The sequence below is a fragment of the Apteryx rowi genome, unplaced genomic scaffold (genome assembly GCF_003343035.1).
Source record: "Apteryx rowi isolate R43461 unplaced genomic scaffold, aptRow1 scaffold_170, whole genome shotgun sequence".
In the NCBI taxonomy this organism is placed as follows: domain Eukaryota; kingdom Metazoa; phylum Chordata; class Aves; order Apterygiformes; family Apterygidae; genus Apteryx; species Apteryx rowi.
Window position 1 is genome coordinate 934674 of NW_020447975.1, and position 23491 is coordinate 958164.

At 46.4% G+C, this 23491-nt stretch overlaps 1 protein-coding gene across 1 annotated transcript in view; it reads left to right on the forward strand.

The window, feature by feature from the left end:
* Window position 1: 1 nt before the first annotated feature.
* The window catches only part of ADAMTS7 (ADAM metallopeptidase with thrombospondin type 1 motif 7), a gene marked incomplete at its 5' end in the record, with an annotated part of 77797 nt that continues 54307 nt past the window's right edge, over window positions 2-23491 (forward strand). The window contains 9 exons of the mRNA XM_026060722.1: window positions 2-68; window positions 1298-1650; window positions 6320-6518; window positions 10259-10455; window positions 12134-12217; window positions 13107-13231; window positions 14513-14662; window positions 16725-16868; window positions 23171-23315. Of these exons, the coding sequence (XP_025916507.1) occupies window positions 2-68; window positions 1298-1650; window positions 6320-6518; window positions 10259-10455; window positions 12134-12217; window positions 13107-13231; window positions 14513-14662; window positions 16725-16868; window positions 23171-23315 (1464 nt within the window). The remainder of the gene's footprint in view (window positions 69-1297; window positions 1651-6319; window positions 6519-10258; window positions 10456-12133; window positions 12218-13106; window positions 13232-14512; window positions 14663-16724; window positions 16869-23170; window positions 23316-23491) is intronic.

Consider the following 23491-nt stretch of genomic DNA (forward strand, 5'->3'; position numbering starts at 1 on the left):
CGTCCTGCTCCTCGCCGCCGCGCTGGCGCTGGCGGCCGCGCAGCGGAGCCACCGGCCCGCGCAGCCAGGTGCGTGGCGGGGCGCGGAGGGACACGCGGGGATGCGCGGGGAGCGGGGATGGACGCGGGGATGGACGCGGTTGCTTCCCGGGGGGACGCGGAGCTGCGTGCGGTGCTGCCCCGGGGATGCGAAGGCGAAGCCGGGAGCGTCTCCGGGGTCCCCGCGCCTCTGCATCCCGCTCAGCCCGGCTGCCCCCGGGAGCATCGCTGGAGCCAGCGCGGGAGGCTTTGCCCAGCTATACGGCTTCCAAACATCGTTTCCCAACTGGAATTTCTTTTTTTCCTAGCAGCTGTAATTAAACAGCAGGCGGGTGTGCAGGGGAAGTGGGGATAGCCTGGCCGTGGTGGAGCGGCCCCGTGTCAGTGCGGAGCCTGCCGTCCTCTGCGCATCCCCTCCCTTAAGCTCCTCTGTCCSTTCCCTCTTCTTACTCCCTCTCTCAGGGAGAATCCCAGCCCCTGCTCCTGCCCYGGACACCCCCAGGGGCAGGAGAGCCCAGCCGGGCACCCCGCATGCCCCACGCCCGTGGTGTCCCTGCCTTCCACTCCACCCTGCTGTGTCCTGCTGCCCATTCCCATAGCTGCCCTCGGACACGGACACCTTTTCCATTCACAAGGGATCTGATCTGGCTTGGAAGCGGCCCCACAGCTAGTGCTACAAAACACACAACCGCTTTCGGGTGGGATCGGCTCCCAGAGCTGGCTCAACAAAGTCTCTGAGTGCARTGCTAGCCCGTGGGAAGAAGTGGGAGTGTGTTGCCAGAGAGGGAAAGGGGAGAGCATGGTCACCTGGGTTAGGTTGGCCAAAGCTGCCTTGAAACAGCACCCTAAGAGTCAGGGTGCAGCTGGGGTGCCCTGGCACGGCTGTAGTTGGTGTGACTGTGGGTGCTGTTGTAATTCAGCTTGTCCGAGTTCCCCCTCTGCTGTCTTTCAACTCCTGCTCCGAATTGCTGTGGCACAGCCTCCTTCCTGGAGCTGGTGTGTCCCTACGCGGATGCCAGCTAGCTGAAGGGAAGAGGTGCTTCTGCCCTGCCGTTCAGCTCATCCTGAGGCAGGTGTCTAAAACAGGCGAGCTGACTTGGGATCGGGCCGTTTTAGTGGGGCAAAATGAATTCTGCACTTACTGTTTCCAGGTCCTGGAACTCCGCTGACTTTCTTTGGGAGATCAGCATCTAGCTGAAGGGCTTTGAAAAGAAAGATTATTAACTCTAAAACTAACCATGGAAATCCTTTCTTCACAGAGCCTGTTTTGCAGTATCCCAGCAATGACATCGTTCATCCGATCCAGGTTGATGAGAGTGGATCATTCCTGTCCTATGATTTGTCTCACCGAGCAATTCATAAAAGGTCTCTTTCCTCCAGGAACAATTTTCTCRCCTTTTATGAACTGCATTACAAAGGACAACCCCTGAAATTCAACTTAAGCCTTAATAACAATCTCCTTGCACCTGGGTTTGTTAGCGAGAGACGGTACGGGGGAATCGCTAACGCCAAGATCCGGTCTCACAGTTACAACTCTTGCCATATGATTGGGGAGGTTCAGAGCCGGACGCTGAAAGGTGGTCTGGCAGCACTCAGCACATGCGATGGACTGGTAAGTATTGAGATTTTTAAGCAATAACAAAATAGTAGAAGTTGTGTGAAATCTTTTTGTTGAAAGCAAAGGCAAAAGTTCTATTGGCAGCAGCAGAGTCAGGGTTTCATCTTGTAGGTTTGATGCTGCCTTGGATAAGTTAACAGAAATTTCCCATGGATTCCAGTGGTTTCAGAACTCTGTTTGGGACTGTGTTGACTTGTGCTTCTGTCCAAATTCCTGAAGAAAGCAATTCTCATATCTCTTCCATCTTGTAATATGCAAGTGTAGGATTATGGGAGACACATTTGAAAAGGTGTTCAAAGGCTAAAGATATTTATGATAAAGCAGTTCATGTGTAATGAAACTTCTTAGTGTTTTGTGAACACCTAAGCTCCACGTTGTTATATAAATGATCAACGGCAGTAAAAAACACAAATTTGTGGTGATGACAAACTAGATGTGGGTATAAAGGGAAATGTATCTTTTCTGGTGGCAACACTGGAAATATATACATTGGGCCAGTGCTTCCTTTACCTGTTAGAATAGATTATCAACTACTTGCATCTGTTGAGATTAGCCAACAAAAAGTCAGCGATTAAAGCATACCCAAGTGATTTAGGAGCAAAGTCATATCTTCAATGTGATCTTGACATTTAAAAGTATAAGTTTTGCTGGAAGCCAAAGTCACTTTCCCAAGTAATACTGTTGTTACAGATACTCTGCAAGGCAAAATTTTGCTTTTAGCATAAATATGCATATATGCGTTGCTTGCATCTAGCACGGGTACCAAGTCCCCCCAGAGATTAAAATTACTTAGACATTTGCAAAAATGTCATTGTATAACTTGGTAACTCGCATCATACGCAGACCTCCCCATTCCCAAGCAGATGCAATGGGATGACGAGCTCCCTGGTTGGTTTGCAGGAAGCAGTGGGATGTATGGAAAGTTCTGCTTTGCAGTGGCTCGCCCCAGGCGCAGAGCCCCGCTGCTCCAGGACGTGCCCTGGGTATGGGGCCTGGTACTGCTGCAGAGGGAAGAATCGTTAGCAGTTCTCATGCCCRTGATCTGTGGATTTGGAGAGATGGTAATTTCTAGCCCTGGCTCTCCAGGGTGGGGGCTGTGTGTGCACATGTGTGAGATTCATCAGATCGTTGCATCTGCTGGCCTGCCGCAGGTGGCTTCAATTCAGCTGTGGGACTGTGTTTGTATTTTAAGCTTCGTGTGTTTAAAGAAACACAGTATGTGTCTGTACATTGATTTAAAAACCACCATGTTCTACCAGGCTAATTCAGAGATCTGCCTAGGCCACACAAATCGTTGCTCTTTGTCTGGAAACACAGAACTGCGCTACTGAATTTCAGCAAGCGCATAAAGAGTGTTGTGCACAGATGAGCAGCAGGTGAATGTTGCTGCTGCCTTTTTATGACCAKAAGCAATGAAGCTACAAGAAGAGCAGTCAGACCTTCACCACCCATGACTGATGGTGAGGTGGAGGGACTAAGAGGATAGGGGCCAAGGTCACACACCCATGGCTGTTCCACTGTGCTAGATCTGATCTAGGATTCAAATTCAAAAAGAAGCTGGCAGAAATAGAACGAGCATGGGAGTGACATTCAATGTGTCTGGTGGTCAAAGCAGAGGTCAAGGAGAGTTTGCTCTGTCAGTGTGGCATGGAGAAGGTCATGCAAAACGCTGAGCGCATCCTGAAAGGTGTTGAGTTTGCTCTTTTCCTACCCAATTTAACAGCATCCAAGGGTGTTCAGCAACTGCCTGTACTTTATAGCTCATTGAGCACTTGGGTCAGGTCTTTTCATTTGCACTTTTGCCCTTAGTTCTACAACTTGGATTTCTGCCAGCAAGGGCTTTGGGGCCTGGAGGAAGCCTGCCAAGGAAAGGCAGCAGAGCTTGAGAAGAGAGACAAGCAGCTTAGCCTGCAGTTGGGAACCACGGTCCAAGCTCTGACACTGCCTTTGCATTGACTTCCTCTGCGGCTTTGGGCAGTTTCCCCATCTAACAAGCTGGGACTGTAATAACTCACATCTTCAGAGGGATAAATGCTGCAGAAAATAGCCAGGCCCATTCATTCAGATAAAAAATAGACTAATGCATCTGGGAGGAAACCACGACCTTTTGATTCACATTTTTGTGAATGTTTGTGTGAGAGAAATATTGATTGCTGTAATGTACACAGAAATAGAAAGTGTCATGAATGCTCCTGTGAATGTGCATCTGCACATGGACACCCCCTCATAATATATGATGGCTCTGGAAATGTTTGCATGGCCTCATCCTGCCAGGGAACTGAAATACTACCATGTGACTTAGAAAACCAATCTTATAGTGTGAGTCAGGCAAAAATAAACTACTAGTAGTGAATAATTAGTTTGTAAAGTATATTGAAAAGGAAAAATATAACGTAAATGCTAGGGATTAGTATTATTTGTAAAGAAGCAGAAAAAATTGTTAGCTCACAGAAGGCATTAGCCCAGCATCACAAGAGGGGTGTGAGGTGGTCCAGCGACCCCCTGGCCTGCAGTCCATAAACTGTGAATGGCAAGTGAACCTCGGCTGTAAATTGCTTTAAGGCTTCTCTATTCAGTCTTAAAATAACAATGACTTTTTATGAGGCACATACTAAACTTCTGAAAACTGTACCAACAATGTAGTATCTGTCTTCCATAATTATTATGGAAAGTAATATGTATCCCTGAACTATTGCTTCATTACAGTGAATTAATCACATACCAGTTGGAATCATGCCAGGTATTAAAGGGTGTAAACAAGAAACACACTACTATTTTGTGAAAGCATAGAGCTATAGGGTACATAAGTATATTACATTTATACATGATGGTAATACCTTGTGTTTCAAGCCCAAGGTTGCTTTATTAAAAGCACTTTGCAATCCTAACTCGTAATGCAAGGATGCTTTGACCCCAAATTCCTRCTTATGACAACATCAGGTGTTGAAATTCATCACATTAGCACTTCTGAGAGCCAAGTTCCTCTGTTATCACCATTTTGCGCAGCACCTGGTCTAGTACTTATCAACAGTGCAACATGGAGTAATTACAGCTTGTTTAACACCCTTGGCCTGTCTTTTGACAGCTCTGTTTTTATGACCAGGCTTGAAGTTTCTTAGAACAGTTACAAGACTTTGAACTCTTCCTGTCAATGATTTTAAAATACAGTCTTAAGAGCTGGATTCTGCTCTCTCTTGCACTAGTTTTCCAGTATAATTTCATCTTTTCCAAGGTTTTTTACTGCTGTTGTTATAGACTATTGTGAGTGAGAGTAAGAAAGGCGGGAGTTACAGGTGTTAGCACAGTTTACTAAAATGGACTATGACATAAAGATGCAAAGAGGTTAACCAAGTGTGTTTATACGGAGAGAAACACACCTTCTCACTGACAGCAAATCCCACTGAGTGCTACTGCGTTCTCTAAACAGCCCAGAACCTCCCTGGGACGCACTGTGGCCTCTCGAAGATGATAGGCAAAGCTGAACATGAACGAGGTCTGGAGTAAGCATGGGACGCCTCAGCCTGCTCCAGACAGCCAGGCAGGGGTAAGGCTGCTCTGAAGCAACTGACTCTGTCAAGAACAGATGGAGTTGTGTTATAGCACATAATACGCTCAAGAAATATTGCTAACAGCAGCATCCTCTCATGACTGAATGACTCTCTGCTTGCAATAAACCTGCAGACTCCAGCTCAGAAACTCTGTCCTTGGAATGAAGCTGCCCTTTCAAAGAACTTCCCATCAGGCGAATGCAAGCATTTTCAAATAGCTGTTTGTACTTGAGATACAGTTTGGAGGCTCTGGAGTCCTGGATGACTCCATAACAAAGTGTTGCAGCTGGACCAGGGGTCAGAGAGCTCATAATTAACCAAAGAAAGTTTTAGGATTTCATTTCCTGCTAAAGGAAAGATGCCAATAACACAGTCTCTCTGTGTTGCATTGAGACAATGCTCCTTATCCTAATACTGATTTTCCTTGATTTGAGTTCCTGCCATGATCAAGTGCTCCTACAGATTCCTCTTCCGCTTCCCTAAAGGTTTTCTGAGGTTTGACCATAGGAAGTCTGTAACTCGATGGTTCAGAATGGTGGTGCTTAGATAGCACAAAAGGCCAGAAGCAACTGGCTTCATCTGAGGAGGATATCCTTATGAAAACACTTCATTTGTGCAACAGTTACTCAAAAGACTGGTACTGCGCTATGGTCAAAGCCAGTACTTTGGACTGGCTCCCTGGACACTCCAGAACTTCTCCAGTAAGKTTAAGGAGCGATGACTTTAGCACAAAGGAGAAAAAACTGTCTGTGTTCCTATGCACATATTCATGATGTGTTCTGGTTCTGTTTCTTGGAGAAGGCATTTCTCTGTCTCAACTCCTCCTTACAGTCCCTGAGTTCCTCAGTGTCAGACATCCTTCCAATTCATCACACATCTGCAGTTTGTGATTGGGGTCTCTTTAGCTTTTTGCTTTCTTAAACCTTAGTCCATGATAGATTGTTCTCTTTTCTCTGGGAGTTCAGAGCTCAAAACATCAGTAAAATAGTTTCTGTAGAGAAGACCTGTTTTTTCCTGGGAAGTTTTGCAAACCTATCTCATTCCTGATTTTSTCATTGTGAGTCTGTGTTTGGTACAGATGGCCTCACGGTTACAACTCTCTCTCTCTCTGCTAGAAAGGTGTGTTTCGGCTCGTGAATGAAGATTATTTCATTGAACCACTAGCTGCAAATTTTCACGAGGATGGCACAGCTCAGCCCCACAGGATATATAAACGCCATGCTCCAGAGCACGACGGAGAGGGACTGGAGATAGGAGCCAGGGGAGTGCAAGACAGAAAGGAGCCAGCTGTGTGGAAAACATGTGGAGTTCAAGGTATTTTCTTCTTTTTCTTGCATTTTAYGATGAGCCAGTAGCAGCTTGGTCCCAGGATTCATCATTTTAGTTCTGTAAGTTTGAAGTATATAGTAAAAAGATAAATGAAAATGCACCAATCCTTTGAGGTGCTGAGTCCCCTAAGTTCCCTCAGCAGACATGTTAATCTTAAACCCCAGCATTCATCCCTTATGTTAARCTTCCAGTATACAACTTTCATCCATGAATGACACTGCTCTTAGTTTGTTTTGCAAGTCACTGGGCTGAAGATCCCATTTGCCACGTAGGCTGGCTAGAAAGAAAACCCTCAAACCACTAAAAGAAGTAATTGAGCCATAAGCTTTGAGTGGAGAAGCCATGAATTTTATGGAGTCCTGCTAAGCAGTGATATTTTATTTGGAAGATGTGCTGGCATGACAGTGATCAGCAGCACAGTGGATCCCTCTGGTAGGTGTATACCTGGATGGCCTGGAGCTCCTCTCTGTGGGACAGCCAAGTTTCCAGAAGTGTATGCACACAATTATTTCCACAAGCATTTTTATTATGGGAAGGCTGACCACTGTTTCAAATTGCTAGTCAGGAAAATTTGCTTGCTTAGCACCAAGCAGTGATTTTGCAGCATTCATGACTGGATCCCACAAGTCTCAGAAATTATTTTAGAGCACAGGCTTTTTTTCTCCTGCCAATTTTTCTGCATTTGCTTATGTTTCTCAGATACATGACTCCACTTAACTGCATGCTGAACCTCAGGCCTCTTGCTGTCGTGTTTTCCTCCTGGTCCTGCTGCAAGCCTTCTTAGATGGGGAGACTGAGTATTTGTTTTCATTTCCCTGCAAACATGAGTTTATGGCCTGCCAGGAGATGGGGCTTTCAGAGTAAAATCTTGACTCCCGTGAACTGAGTACCAAAATTCCCATTTACTCCAGTGGATCCAAGTTTTCACCTTGACCCATCTGACTGGTAGTATTAATGTAATGCAAATTAAGCATTTTCTGTATCCATAAGTACCTTATATGTAATAGCATCTAGGAACTAATTTCTGCAATTTCAGTCATTTCTGCAAAGGCATGTCTCCCTTCTGCTTTGCAGATAGAGTAGAAAAATAGCAATTTTTCATAGTGGGCTAACCCTTTCCCACAGGACATTTATTCTGGGTCTCTGCAGGGCAGTGATCTCCTTGCTTTCTTCCTGAACACAGGGAAGAGGATGATCCTGGCAGGAAATAACTGTCCCGGAAAATGCAAGTGGTGGTGGCTCAGATGGACTGTGTTGTCTTCTGAACATAGGCCTGGGAGGAATTGCAGCTATCCCCAGTAGGGTTTTGAATTTATTAGAGCGTAACTCAGATGCTGCATTGCACGAAGACAGGAGCGCAGGCTGGGTTTCTGGTGCTTCGGARGGAGACTGCACCAGGCTCAGAGAAGGAAGTTCAAAGCCTTTTCTATTGTGAAGTGCTGAGGCTAGTCACAAACACGTTGCCACTGTCCTCAGTGAAGAGCAAATCAATGCTTAGGGCAGCCTAACTGGTGGAGTGTGAACCCACGTCCCAGGAGAGATGGTACAGCTGCACTGAAGCCTGTGTTGCCATTGTGATTTCGTAGCTCTTTTTCCCCAGCCTAACTAGATGAAATTTATGTGTCTGCTTGCTGCAAACTTGCTTCCCAGACGTAATGTGGAGGTGCACCCCTTAGGCAGAACTCCCAGAGGCAAGAGAGGGAGCAAAGGTACATTTTTCTACCTAACAGTCTGGAGCAGATTTTAACCATGAGTTCATAGCTCATTTGGAAAGCTGGTGCATTATCCAGACATCTTCTCAGCAGTTACTGCCTCAGGAAACATCTGGTCCTGATGCTGCAGAGCCAAGTATCATCCCTCCAGAACATAGTCAGGTAGCTGTGGATGAGGGGGGCTCGCAGTTCTCAGTGCAAAGTGATGAAGCAGCAGATCTGTGTGCAATGGGCAACAGTCCAAAATTGTTCCTGGATAGATAGGATCACAATGCAGGGCTCAAGGAGTGAAATTTTAAAGACTGGATGGAGGAGGATGGGTTTTTGTTACTGTTTTAAGGCAGAGAGAGCATGCTGGTTACTTCTCATCTGTCTAGAGCAGACTGTTTGGAAAAACTTCCAAATCCTGCTGTAAAGATTTCAAGTAATTCACCACATCCCTGCTGAAGTGTTCCRGTGCTTAGCAGCTCGCTAGGTGCTTTAATTTTAGTCTGAATTTGTGAAGCTACATCTTCCAGCTGGTGCATCATGTTTTGCTTCTCTCTTAGAGCGCTCTGCTTTCATAAACCCTTTCTTCTATTATCAGATCATCTTTAGGCATCCTGTTAATCTAAATGAACTGAACTTCTTTAGTCTATGATAATAATCATAATGGTTCCTTCTAGGCTTTAAAGCCTATTAATTATAGATTAATTTTGCTGGGTATAATATGGCCAGTTTGTAATGCATGTGAATCTCTGCTGGAATACAGACCAGTAGATGTGATTTATACACCCTGAAAAGGAAATCAGATAGTCTGTAGGATTTGTATTACTTCAGGTCTTTCATTTTGTATCAACGCATTGCTGCTTTTCTTTGCAAAAGACCACGCAGCCAGATGGTATTAGACTGACCTTGGTATTTAGTTTCTGTCAATAGCCTATGCTGCATAGTGCGAGCCTATATGTACAGCTGAGTAAGTGTTTAAGAGGGATCTCAAAGCAAAAATGCCATACAAATCCTCTGTGGTATCCAGGGAACCTACTGCACCCCTGCTCTCCAAAGCATCTTGACGTCCTGAATGAAAGCTTAGCAGCAGTGGACACAACGAAAACAAGCTTCAGGGAAGTTGTTTTGATTAAACTGTCACACTGGTATTAGCAATTCATCAAATTATCTAGATACTTAGGATTTTTCAGGCTGGAGGATAAAACACTCTTTCACAGTTGAAGTACAGTATAGTCCATAAAATGTAAAAATCCATTGTTAACAAAGTAATGCTGAACCCTTAGAAACTGATCATAAAAGCAATTCCCACTGTGTGTGATGTGGTTTGTAAAGCCTTTACCCAGCTTGGGACTGACCCTGACCTTGATCTTGAAGCAGCGTCATAGGGAAAGTCTCTGCATGAGAACTCCCAGTTGCTCGTTTGTGTTAGGAATGTCCACGCTCTCCTCCAGCATCGTGTGCCTTTTCAGCCTGATAAATGTTCCTGTTGTTTCTCCTCGGGTACGGCTCCCGGTGACAAGCAATAAGGGGATCCAGGGTGGAACTGGAATTTAGTCTCCATGTGGCCTAGGAAATCTCTGTGTAGTCCTGCATGTTTCAGCCCTGCTCAGGACACTTCATGGTCCTTTGGCATTTGGCTCAAGACATCAGTCCAGCTTTGGGGAATGGAATTCATTGTGCTAGGGAACTGTTTTTCCCTGGTAAAATCTAGATGTGTGATTATAATTGTAAATGGTGAGTCACTGGTGCTGTTTCTCAGTGGTACGTGTTCCCTGCATGGTTGCCTGTAAATTCATATATCAATACAAACCATAAGTGCTCTGCTTTGGAGGTTCCTATGTCTGATGGAGTCTTCATGTTCCTCATGGAATATTTCAAACTCTGTTCCAGTCAAAGAACTTACTCCAAATACTGAATTGTTTTTCCTTTAGTTCAAAAAAGGAAGAAAAACCACCCTGATGATTTTTTACCAATTTTGCGGACATTTTACCAAAAAAAGTCTTTTTCCTCCCCTTCAATCTTCAGAATCTCAGAAGAGCCTGGAGAGGTCTGAGAAGCGGAGGGAAAGATGGGAACAGAAACAGCAAAGAAAGAGAAGAATAAAGCAACGCTCCATCAGCAAGGAGAAGTGGGTGGAAACACTGGTGGTAGCAGACACCAAGATGGTAGAATACCATGGGAGTGAGAATATAGAAAAGTACGTGCTGACTGTAATGAACATGGTGAGTCCTGGCTTTCTCAACTGCATAATCCACCAGTGGCCCTGGAGTCATAGCTATAAGACATAAAGGCCACTGGGCTTTCCAGGGCTTGTCCCTGGTGTAACCTCTTAAGTCTCTCACAGGACAGGCTGTTCATGCCCGTGCTTCTGCTGTTCTGCGTTGCTCAGTGCTCTGTCTGCTTCAGGAGAATGTGTCATGGGGGTAAACTGGCGGCCCAACGCACTGTGTAAATGGGAGCAGCTCTTAGCCTGCAGCAATTCCGCCTTTCCCACTGGGTTTAGGGAGCCATTCTTTTCTCCTTCTCACAAACAGGGATGCTTAAGGTGGCCTCCTAGAGAGATACCCCAAGGGCAGTGCTATTCCTTCCAGACCTGAAGTTTCAGGGAGAGAAATGATGAGTGCTGCCCTCACCCAGGGCCTCCACTGTGCCTGCTGCACTGCTCTCGGTGAGGGAGAGCAGGGACCCCGCGTGTGCTCTGTGCCCTGCGCAGCATCACGACAGCTGCTTTCCCAGCCCGGTGTGCAGGCAGCATGCGCAGGGAAACACAGCTGAAGCTGCAAGCGCTCTGAAGCCTGCACATAAGGCCACCCACAGCCCTCTGCTTGATAAGGGAAACCTCCTCGCAAGTGGAAAGCTCCACAGGGACACGAGAGCGTTGTACTCAAAACTGGCAGTGCCAGCCGGAGGCACGCGCAGAAGGAGCACTTCAGGGGAACTACCATCATGTTTCTCATCTTAATCTTGAGATACTGCCCTGCAGCCAGCCAAATGCTGGGGAGCTGGTGCCAGCCAGCCTGTGATGAAGGGAGTGCTAGTCTGGTTAGCAGGAGATAAATGAATGCCTTTCCTGGGAATGTGCCACTGCGAATGGTTAAGGGAAGGAGTCAAGCACAGCATCAGATTATAGCTGAGCTGTATTTCTGGCCCCAAAACATGGGAGCATTTGGTGATAGAAGTTACAGGCAGGCTTTAAAAGCTAATTACAATAATTGGATTCAAGTTCCTCAACAGCTCATGCTGCTGCTTAAACTCTAGGTGCTCTGAAGACATTCACTGGTAACTACATGGTCTAGCGTGTTAACAAACTAACACTTCGCATTTTGAGTACCACAGTTAGTTCTGCTTGGATCAAATGTGAAGTGAACATGGTGGTCTTCATTAAAAATCCATGGGGTATTTGCTAACCCCATAAAACCACCGGATAAGTTAGCATGTTTTGGTATAATTTGTTTACCCTTCTGCTGCTGTGGGAGTAACTGTTTGCATTTCTGATGGCCAGAAAAGAGGATGGGTTTGGGCAGAGGACCTCAAGGTAGCATCCCTGGATTTCTCCTAGTTGGTGAATGCACTGACAGAGAGCAGGCTTCCTTTGAGATGTCAAACACATCCATTATGGAGTGAAAGCAGAGGTGTTCCTCAGGCATTTCTGGTTGAATTTCAATGTGCTACAGAGATTATATCAATTTCAAATGGAGATATCGTTGCACTACAAATATTTCGGTCCAAATCTGCATCTGGTCTTGTCTTTCATTTTGGGAATTCCCTGAGATGTTGTCAACAATTTTCAGTAGCTTCCCTTTGAGCTCATGTTCCCTCGCAGATGTACTTATCAGGAGTACAGTCACAGAGCAATGACTTTCTTTTTGGCTTTATTTATTTGGCTTTTGTATTTTGCAGGTGGCAGGTCTGTTCCATCATGCCAGTATTGGGAACCCCATCAACATTGCTATAGTGCGACTCATCCTGCTAGAAGACGAGGAGGTAAGTAAACAGTGTGACTCACATTTCCACCCTGGCCGCCAGACTCTGGGATAAATAGAGAGCTGGCCTTGAAAGCCTATAAGCGCTCTTTTATGCTGTTAGCCCGCCCTGGATGAACTGGCATAAGATGAAGGCAGACTCCTGTGCCTCAATTCCTTGTCTTCTGCCTGGGCTGCATCCCAGTTAGAGATAGGGGGATTCCATGGTCAGAGGAGTTGTGGAGTCTGATTCTTAGAATAGCTAGTCACTTATTCATTAACTTGTGATAGTTTCACATCATAATATCTTCCTTCCCATCCTGTAACTTATTGGATGTTACCCAGTGCCACTGGTGCTGCTATTTTGCTTTTGGCAGCATGCCTTCAAGCTTAGGGGAGGAATAGCCCCCATGTCAGTGGTCAGGCTGAGTGCAAGGGTGTATCCAGCGGATGCTGAGCAGCTCTGCTTCTGTTGCTCAGAGCTGGGCAGGTCCCGCAGGAATATCACAGCTAGTAGCATTGGCTGAGGGCTGTGAAATGCTGGTTGTTTGTGCTTCCCAGCTGCAGTGATCATTCTCAGGGAGCCTGAAGCTGCTCAGCTGTTCAGCATGGCTCCCCAGCTGCATCCTTCTCTGAAGCACATCAGTCAGGATGGAATATTTTCCCGCAGTGTTTCTTAACCCCCTGTATTAGATGATATAATGTTTCAATTGAATCACAGATGAAAGGAAAGTAGAAAAGAACTGGATTCCCACCCAACTTACAACTTATATTTGGAGCAGTTCCATCTGGTTGGCAGTTACTTCTGATTTCACTCTGATGTGTCTGAGATCAGAGCCCTCCCCGCTGCACCCTAAAAACCGAACAAATCCAGCAGCAATATGACAGCAGACTTTTAATCACATTGGCAGGAGGATCTGAAAATTTCCCACCATGCAGACAACACCTTGAAAAGTTTTTGCAAATGGCAGAAAAGTATCAACATTAAAGGAGATTCCCATCCATTGCATCATGATGTCGCAGTCCTACTCACAAGGTATTGTGCCCACGGGCTAATTTTTTGCTTTCAGCTGCTACTTTATCCATTAGAAATTGCTCTGATAGCTGGAGGAATGTGGACAGCTAGGCAGCCAGATGCACATCTTAGTGGGACCTGTCTAAATCTCACTCCCAATATCTGAGCCCTGTCTCAGATGCCCACACACGTGGTAAGACATACAACATGAAATTTGAAGACTGCCTGGCCTTAATGGCTGGAACTGGTCTCAAACTTCAGGTTTAAATCTGGAGACAGCTTCCAGTTGGAGTTTCCAAACCAGGTTTTCACCATGGCCCTATTGCCAAGTCCCAGCATGGCTTGATCCTCCCAGGAGATTTACACGGGAATGAACTCTCCTGTTTTCCTTGTAGACTAATACAAGGATTTGCAAAGCAGTCTCAGAGAAGGCCTCTAACCTCCCATGATTAGTGAAATTCATTCCTCTGGCCAAGTTTATATACCTTGAAGTCAAAACGTACAGTTTGATGGTTTCAGGCTGCAGCAGCTTGATTGTTGGCAATATCATGTTTGTTTGTGCACTGCTTCACAGACCACAACAGTTTTATCTTCTTTGGGAGATCTGCTTTGTAGCAGAAATAAGATACTTAAGGCCTTGTACTTCAATTAAGTTGTTCTTCCTGGGTGGCTGGAGCTTCTCTGCCTTAGACCACAGCACCCCTGGGATCTAATTCCCCAAGAAATGCAGTAACTGCTTAATTATTACCAGCATCAGCTTTATTTATACAATGGAATAAATGTAGCCAGGCTGGCTTGCATTTCCCATTAATCAGGCTTTTTAATATGCTGGCGATACTAAGAGAGTAAAGGGGAAAGAAAAGGTCGTAAATCTTGCTGCTGTGGAAAACCATTTGGATGTCTCCATTCTTGCTTCTGTTTGGCCAGTGTCAATGCATCTTCATCTGCTGGCTCAGACATTTCCCGCAGCACCCCGGAGCACCCTCTCTGTCCCAGAGGCAAGCATCTGGGCAGATACACTTGCCCCCGGGACAGGCTCATCAGGGCTGCAGCAGAAGGGTTTTCTCCGCAGATAACCGATCTGCTGCTGGCGAGCTCTGCTTGCCTGGCTTCACGCAAACCTTGCGCAGCCTGAGCGTTTGGGCTCTCCCTTCCCATCGAGAGCTGACTCCTCTCAGATCTCTCTAGCCCTGCCTGTGCTCGTTTTCATGTTTGCTTTGAAACTTGCTGGTTTTAAACAATCTCTTGCCCTCTGTGCGTGTATGTGTGTGTGTGTTTTTTTGTTGTTTCCAAATGTCAAAGGAAAGACATCTGTGCAGCAATGAACAGACCCTGTGAGACTCTGGGTCTGTCTCATGTGGCAGGAATGTGCCAGCCCCACCGAAGCTGTAATATAAACGAGGACACGGGACTTCCCCTGGCGTTCACCGTGGCCCATGAGCTCGGACACAGGTACCACCAATTTCCTAATCTCTTCTCTGACCTCTGTCCTTTGCACTGTCTAGTCAGGGCTTGAAAAGACACAAGTAGAAGTTGGAAGAATATTACTGAGCAGTTCCTCACTTACGCAAAACATTCAGAGTCCAGAGGAATTTACCCTGAGAATTTCATTTCAGAGAATTAAGTTTCTGATTGCCGTAGGCTCACTGAAAATCATGTACTCCAAGGAAACCTAGACTAATTACATTTGTCTACTATTTCCTGTGTTGCTGAAACTAAAGATTTTGGAGAAGAGGGTTGTTCAGTAAGAAGGTTAAAATTTAGTCTGTGTATAGAATCAGTGATGGGATTTTGCTTGTCCTAATTTCTGCTCTGTGTTTAAGGCCATTAAACTTTGAAAAGGTCGTTTGGTCATCATAGTTCCTAATCAATATCTTTGTATGATAAAAATATACTCAATATGTTTAATTAGATCAGTCTTGTTCAGTATTCTCATTACTTTTTTATTGGCTGAATTTTCAGTAGGAAAACTGAAATAAAAGTCTTGCAAAAAATATGTATCTTGGTAAAAAAAAAAATACCATGTCATGACTTATTCATTAAATTATATTAAATTTTGGATTCATTAATCTATTCAGTTAAATGCTTGCTTTATATATTCTCTGCATTAAGCACAGTCCACTGGCTTTGTCACTTCAAGTTCACCTTCTGTGTTTCCCCTGGGTATGGTATGAACAATACCATGGGGGTGCTCGTCTTCTCAGGCAATACTTGTTGCTCATTATTTCAGTTACATTTTTAGTTATTGCTTTTGAGATACTTAGAGGTGAACCATATGTCTAACGCTAAGCAGCCTGGACAGTTGCGCTAAATCTCATCCATTAATTTAAGTAACATCACTTACTGGCCTACTTTGTGATGACTGTCTGCTCCATGATTCATTGCCCTTCAAATCAGCTGCACCCTGAGCTTTTCCGCATAGACTTGCTTATTGATGGTAAGAGAGTAATAAATGTATTTCTTTCTGAGCACATGCAATTTAGTGGATGCAAATAGCAGTAATAATAAGGGAAACACTAGGCGTGGAACCTGCATGTTTCTAGAAACACGTAAAAACATGTAGATGAAAAAGGAGCTGATCATGACTCCATGTTTCAGGCTGTGACTAGCACAGAGTTTACTCGTGCTCTGGTGAATGCAGAGAAGATACAAGGCAAATATTTATAAAGAATAAAGCACAGGCCAAAGAGCCTTGCACTGAATTCTTTAGGCTATATTTTAGGCACACCTGTACTGAATTTGGGCCTGTTCAAGTGGAAATACCCCTGGTTTACTCCAGTGTAAAGAAAAGGAGAAGCGAGCTTCTGGGGGATGTGGGTAACGGGAGCTGTTCTTCTCCTTGTTCATCATATCATGGGACACAGGGAACACACACATCCCTGACCGCAGCTGAGTTACCACAGCTTACCAAGTTACCTCCCGTTTGCCATCATTAGCCATAGTAGTTAATCAAGTTGCGTGCTTTTGGCACACTGATTACAAGGTAAAACAATTTCACATGAGCCAGTTCAAGGAGCCCATAGACAGGCAGTTCCGGTGGCTCAGCTTGTTTGCTAGTGCAGCGCGGCCACGCTTTGCAGCCCTGAAACGCGCAAGAGGAAAACTCCCGCTTCTCCCAGCTGCCGTCATCTCCCTGCGTTCATTGCTCAGCAGCATTTCCTACTGCAAAAGAGCAGAGACACTGCACCCTCTGTGCAGCGAGAGGCGATCTATATTTCAGTCAAGAGGGCAGAAAGGAGATGCAGAAAGGAGGATTCACCCAAGGTCACAGAGCTGAGATTAGCCCCTGGGTGCCCAGCTCCTGTCCACTAAAGCATGGTCCCAGGTTGACAATTAAAATTTCCCAAACTGCCAATTGCCCTTGTGTTTGTTAATCCACAAGTTCCCCCGAGAAGCTCTGAATGTTCGCAATGTCGGGTGTGATGTATGTCATTCTGCTAGAAAGCAGAGAACCTGCGTGGTTGTGGCAGGCATGCGGCTCACCTCTCCTTTGTGGGACTGTGCTCTTACACAGTTTTGGGATTCAGCATGATGGAAGCAGCAATGACTGTGAGCCAGTTGGGAAAAGACCTTTCATCATGTCTCCACAGCTCCTGTACGATACGTCCCCACTCACCTGGTCCCGCTGCAGCAGGGAGTACATCACACGATTCCTTGAGTAAGTCCCTCACTTTCTCTTCTCATCTTCCTTTTGTGTGGATGCTCAACCTCCACACATGAGGGTTGAGGTGGGCTTTGGGGTCTGTAGTCAGCAGAGTGACTCATCTTACTGCTCTTAGAAGTCAACCCCAGGGGATTTGGGGGTGTTTTTAACTGACTCAGTTGCCTAGGTCTTTGCTAGGAAGAATGAGTATTTGTACACAAAAGCAATGCAAACATTTGCGTGGCAGCACACTAGGTTGTTGCTTTTGGTTTGGACAAATAAAGCCAGAGCAGTTTTCTTTGTTGACTTAGCAGTCTGGGTTCCCAAAGTGTATTTGCTCAGCAGCAGAACACTGGAGCCAGGTCTGCTCCTCCATGCTCCTGTGTCAGTCAGTGCCAGGACTGGAGCCACGTTTCATTTGTACCAGCATGACTGAGGGCAGTCCAGCTGGAAGCATGTCGACCCAGCCAAGCTGTCAAGCAGAAGGAGCAATTTTCCATAGCAAGCATGATTTATATAGCTTACTGCACCAGGGGGAGGTCTTTCAGAGGTGAAAACAGACTACGTGGGCCCATGTGTCCCAGCCCAGCCAGACCTGCATTGCCGAGAGGTCAGTGGGTGCAGCGCCAGGGAGCCGGGATGGCCACCACTCACTGCCGGGAGGTCGGTGGGTGCAGCGCCAGGGAGCCAGGGCTGCTATGGTCTGCGGGCACAACGTGTACGTGTGTCAGGACCAGGCTTCAGATACCACTACGGTGTGATCTCTGTGTTTGTCTTCCCATGCCATTCACAGCACCTTGTAAATATGAGTGTTTGTTTGGTTGCCGGGGGGAAAGGGAGTGGCTTTGACATTCATTTATTGTCCCAAGATATTCTCTCTCCCTGCTGAGATCTGATGTGTCTCATTGCAGAGCACTGGACAGCCTGATCTCACTTTACACTCATCTTGGCAGAGAGACCCTGCTCAAGGCAAACTAACAGTGTTTGCCTATAGGCAGGAGGCATCGCATGATGAGATTAAACTGAGCCAAATTCTTTCATGCATTTGTTTATTTTTAGCACCCTGTGGCTGATTTTTCAGCCTGTTGTTATTAAGTTCTTAAGAACGTGGCCCAGAGATTTACATTTGCTAGCCAGTATCTTGCACTGGAGGAACATTTTTCTTCCTTGCTACAGGAAGATTAGAAAACAATGAGAGCATCTGCAAGAAACAGCACTGGCGAAACTCTAGCTCTGTGCTGATGTGTTAGCAAGGGCCCAGGGAGTTGCATGATAGGAACTTTGGCTAGGTGCTGATCCCCCATTTCTAAATCCCAGTCAAATCAATCCCAGCCAAAAACATACAAGCTTGGCCCCCAGGTAGGATGAATTATTGTTGATTTATGGTCTTGAGTAGAATGGTGCTTTCTTGAATCTGCAGAATACTTGGCCCTCTATTTTTAACCTTCACTTTTAACTTAAGAATTTCCTGCTTGCAATAACCTTGAGCTGCTATTAGATGCAGCAGGGAAGAAGCAGGCCATCTGGATGCTTTTCCAGTTGTGTTTTTGTCTGTCTTTACTCTCTTCCCAGAGGGGTCAGCTCTTCCTTCAAGAGCAGAGAACAGTTCAGCAGGCCCCTTTCAATGTCTGTGACATCCCTGAGGCAAAGGAGAGGCCTGTTGTGAGCACAGACATGAGTGTATTATGATACGATGTTGGCAGGAAAATGGAAAGGAGTAAGCCAAAAAATGAGACTCAGCTGACCTGGGGTTGCTAGATGTGCTTGGAACAGACCTCATGTTAAAAAAAGTGCACTTTCAGATGATTATTATTTTAGAAAAGAGGGAGAGTGCCGCTGAATTTTTGAGCATCTGAAAACAATTCACGTCTTTGGCAATGGCATGGCCCTGCTGTCCCCCTGGCACTGCATGTGCGGTGCAGGAGGCTCCTTGCTGGGGTCTGGCTGGGGCTGAGCACCGTGACCCCTTTGCGAGACAGTGAGTCAGGGTCCTCTCTGACACCCAGGACAGCTGGAGAGGTCACCTCCCCGCGTCCTCTGTTCCCCCAAAGGAATAGCATCGTGAGCTCCCTCTGTTCAAGCTAATGAGGGATCCTGGAGCAGGCCAGATCTTGCAATAAGTGACAGGTAATGGTGACATCCCCATGGTTGAGTGACAGCTCTGCATCTCCCAGCTCTGGAGATGGACAGCTGATCTGCTCTGTGTCACACTAGCACTTTCTGCACAAGCCCTTTTTTGACATTTGGTGATTTTTCCCCTCTAATCCTTGGAGAAATTAGAAGATGCTCTAAGGTCTCTTTGCTTGCACTCCTCAACATGAAGTGAACTCTTCCCGAGCTCAGCTAGTAGAAAAATATTTTTAAATGGGTTCGCTATCTTAATGCATGCTCTGCCTGGGCCCATGGATATGCTATGGGGTGGAGAACAGTCCTTTCATCTCAGCAGCAGCCTTCCCATAGCTGCAGATGGTCATGTCTCACCTCAGTCTTTTCTCCTCTAGCTCAAACAACCACTTTTTTAGTCTTTCCTCGCAGTGATGAAGGCCTTCTTCCACTGTCCTCCTGTGAGTTCTTCTAGTCAGGCACCACATTTCTTTAACCTGGATGTGGGAGATGTTTACTTGCGTGAGCAGCACTACGCTGCTGTCCCCTGCTCAGCCAGAGTAGCTCCCAGAGCCCTTCCTCCTGCACTGCTCTTCTGCCAGTTATTCTAGATCCTCTATTTGCACAGCTGATTTTTCCCAAGTTTGAATCCTGCATTTGTTTTTATTGAGTTCAGCCCTGGCTTTTTGGACCATTACTCCAGTTCTTCAAGAGCTTTTGGAATTTTAATCCTACTCTCAAATGTGCTTGCAGATCCTTCCAGCGTACTCTCATATGGAGATTTAATCATCATACCATCTAGTCCATCATCTGGCTCATTAATGAACAGACTGAATTAGGCAGATGCAGGACAGACCCCTGTGAAATCTTACTGCAGAGAGTGCAGTTTACTGTATATCCCTTCAAAGACAGAACAAAAATCATGCCAATTTTTGCTGGCTCAATTAGCCCTTTTGTGCAAAACTTGGAAGTCAAGTGAAGATACCAGTAGGACTATTGTAAAATGTTTAATGAAGAAATAGATTTTGAACATACTGCTGGCAAAGTCAATAGCAAATCTAAATCATCCTCTCATACTAGGACTGCAGACCTCTCCCATAAACTGAGGAAAGATAGAAAATGCCTTGAACAGATCAAAGAGTAGGAAAGGTTGACTAGAGTTTTTAGAACAGTATGTGGAGGCCCCATATGCTTTTAGACTGAATAGATGGTTGGTGAACTAGTTCAAAGGAGCACCAGTATCATGGATGAAGCCAATGCAGGAGCCCAATACTTAAGCCTTTACTGTCCCCAGCAAAGATATCGTTCTTTCCAAGTTTATAGAAAATATTTTTTCTAGATGTTTTCCACCAGCAGGTAAAGAAAATATCTGTAGAGCTGCAATGCAGTGACTTTGCTGTACGCCTGAAATGGCTTACAGCTTGAGGCTGGACCATAATACTGCACCTGGTTGCCTGATCTACACTTAATTAATGCCAGTTCAGTCTTACGTCACCCACAAAAATCCTTCCTCCTCCAGTAGGATGAGAGGGACGATGGTTGAGCTGTTGGCAGACTTGCTAGAGGCTGGAAGGAAGCAATGTATTGCAAGACACTGGGCTAGTGAAAGCAATGTGTTTACTATTTTCTCCAGTGGGGAAGCTGCTTGTGGAAAATATACAGATGGTATTTTAAATAGCTGCGTTATCTGTGAGCTGGCTGAGCTGTTTGAGCTGTGTAGCAGGAACCTCCCTGGGGCAGGATGTGAGAGGAGGAGAGAGGTGCATGTCCTGGACGTGCACGCCGGCGTCATGCCCTGGCATCGCTGGCCCTCCATGGCGTGGGAGCTCTCCATTACTCCAGGCGCTTGTGCCAGCCCAGCTGCCACCCGCTTGTGAACTAAGCTGTTGAGTGTGGTGCCAGCTTTGGTTAAAAAGGAATCTTATTTCAAGTTAATTTAGACCTGTTCCCAATGACAACAAATGAAAGTAATCTAATCTGCTCAGAAACCCACGCTGGAAACTTTGTGTTGCTGGAAACAAGTTTGTTTAAATCAACACCGTAAGTTAAACTAGTGACAATTTCTTGTGTGTTTGTGAAGCCTCATAGCAAACCCACTTACAACAGTGAAAGCAGGCCGGGAGCATCCAGGGACTCGCTGCTCTCCATCAACCTGGCAGCATGCCTTAGGCCTTCTTGACAGTGCTTTGGCCTTGGTTTTAGCATGTCTTTTCTAAAGATGTACTGTCCAGCATAGTTTGGGCACTGTTTGTAGCTGCAAATATGAGGATAAGTGAGGTTTGTTGCTGACAGTCTATTTTATTTTTATTAGCAGGACATTGACACTAGTATTGGAGTATCCACAGGGATATTTCTGGGGTCAGCGTGATGTATGAACGCAAGGACATCTGTTTTTCAGCAACGAAATGTTTGTTCAAATGAAACCCTTCACCTTGAATGGTGACACTGAGGTCCTGACTCCAGATTGAGGACTTAGCTGGTGACCTGGTTGCAAAGCTGAAAGTCAAGGGTTTATTCCCATACAAAGTGACGTTTCTGGCTTTCCTTTGGGGAGCAGCTGGACACTTTGTCTGGGGCAGCGGGGTTCTCGGCGCTGGCTCTGGGACTGAAGCTTGGTGGGCTGCAAGGGAACAGTGGGAAGGAAGCCGGTCCTGCCAGAGGGGGAAGGCAGCGGGTGGTGAGCCTGGTGAGCTGTGAGCTGGCTGCTGGAGTCATGCGTGGCTGCAGTTTTGTAAGGGCTCCTGTGGGACATCCTGTGCTCCTGTGGTGATGGGACTACACATCTCCAGTTAGGATCTCCACTTTGGTTGCATGTCTGCTTCACCCAAGAGCTTCAGACATCTGGAACCATGCTGTGGGCTGCAGAGGGTTGTATGGCCCCGTAGTAGTAGCGCAGGCAGAGCTGCCTTGCTGCCAAACCACAACATAACAAAATTGGGTGTATTGTTCCATACATCTCCTTTGGGGGAGGTGTTGGTGTTGCCTTGTGTGTTGCCCCTTAGAGAACCTGGGGCCCCTGGGCACGCAGAGGGTCAAGGCTGACAAGTTTAACCCTCTCCTTTCATTTTGTACCCTCCAGTATGAGTTGAACTGCCTATGCCTAAGATGGTTAATAAGTTAAAATACTCTTCAGGAAGAAACTGCTAGTGTTTCTGGTGAATGCAAAGTGCTCTGTTCTGCAAGTCTTTGCTTTCATGGAGAAATCCAGCTGATAGCTTCTGCCCTTCCTGATAGCTTTTGCCCTGTCTGATGTCTGTCCGTTAGCCAAAATGAGTAGTGTGGGTCCAGGCTTAAAGTCATTGGTAGGTAGAAATGGGAGCAGAATTGGACACTCAAGGAAGAGCAGTGCTGCTGTGCACACACAGCACAGAGCGTTGCAGGACACAGCGCTGCTGTAGCCAGTGAGCGCTGGAAAAACACCCTCCCTCGTGGGCTCACAGCTGAGCTCCTTAAAACATAGCCATTTATTTGGAGATTTTGTATAAATAGCTTTTCCACAGACCTCTAAGGAGTTGCACCCAGGTCTGTTGAGTCTACAGTGTGGCTGGAAAGCCTGTGAGAACGGATACTCCTGTGGGACGGCACTTTCACAGTGCTCCCGTGAGAGCATTGCACAGCTTCCTTTGTCAGCCAGAAAGTGGGAGTAAACAAATTGCTGAGAGCAGTTGTAAAGACTTTGTTTGATTTGAGCAAAGATTTTAAAAGAGAGTTGTCTGGATTTTCAGTCAAGCACGTCACCTGGCCCAAGAACGGTTTATTTTTCTAGTCTTGTTGGGTCAGCAAGCAACGTTCAATGCAGTTAAGACATTGGTCTTGTGGGCTGGGGGATGTGAAATATGCAGGGGAAAGAGTCTTCGCTGCCAGGCATCTTCCCAGGAGCCGCACAGAGAAGCCCTTGCTGCTTTCGTGCACCTTCAGCTTCCCCATGACTTGCACTGCCCCGAGGACAGGGAAAGTGCTCTGAGAGCAGAGCACCTGAGCTCCCACCGAGAAAAACAGATAACAGTATATACACATCCTCATGTTGGAGCAGGTCTCGAAATTATTGAAGACCCAGGCTCGTATCAGAATGAAAAAGTAAAAGCTTACGGTAATGAGACAATAACGAGTTGTTTGCTTCCACTGCTAGCAACAGCTGGAGCATTGTATGAGATAGCGTCTTCACCGGCTTGCTGGGGCCGATGGCGATGCCTGCTCCGACTTCTCTCTTGCAGCCGGGGCTGGGGGCTGTGTCTGGACGACCCGCCTGCCCGAGAAGTGCTGGACTACCCCTTGGTGCCCCCGGGCGTTCTCTACGACGTCAGTCACCAGTGCCGGCTGCAGTACGGCTCCTACTCCACCTTCTGCGACGACATGGACGTAAGCCAGGGCTTTTCCCCTGCTTTCTCAATGTAACCCAGGATCGGGTGCCTCGGGGGCGGCCTGGGTGGCGAGGGTCTGTGCGCAGGGCAGTGCTCCCCCGGTAACAAGGGGATGAGGCAAAGTGATTGACTATGGACAAAAGACCGTTGTTCTCTCAGCTGAGCCAGAGGGAG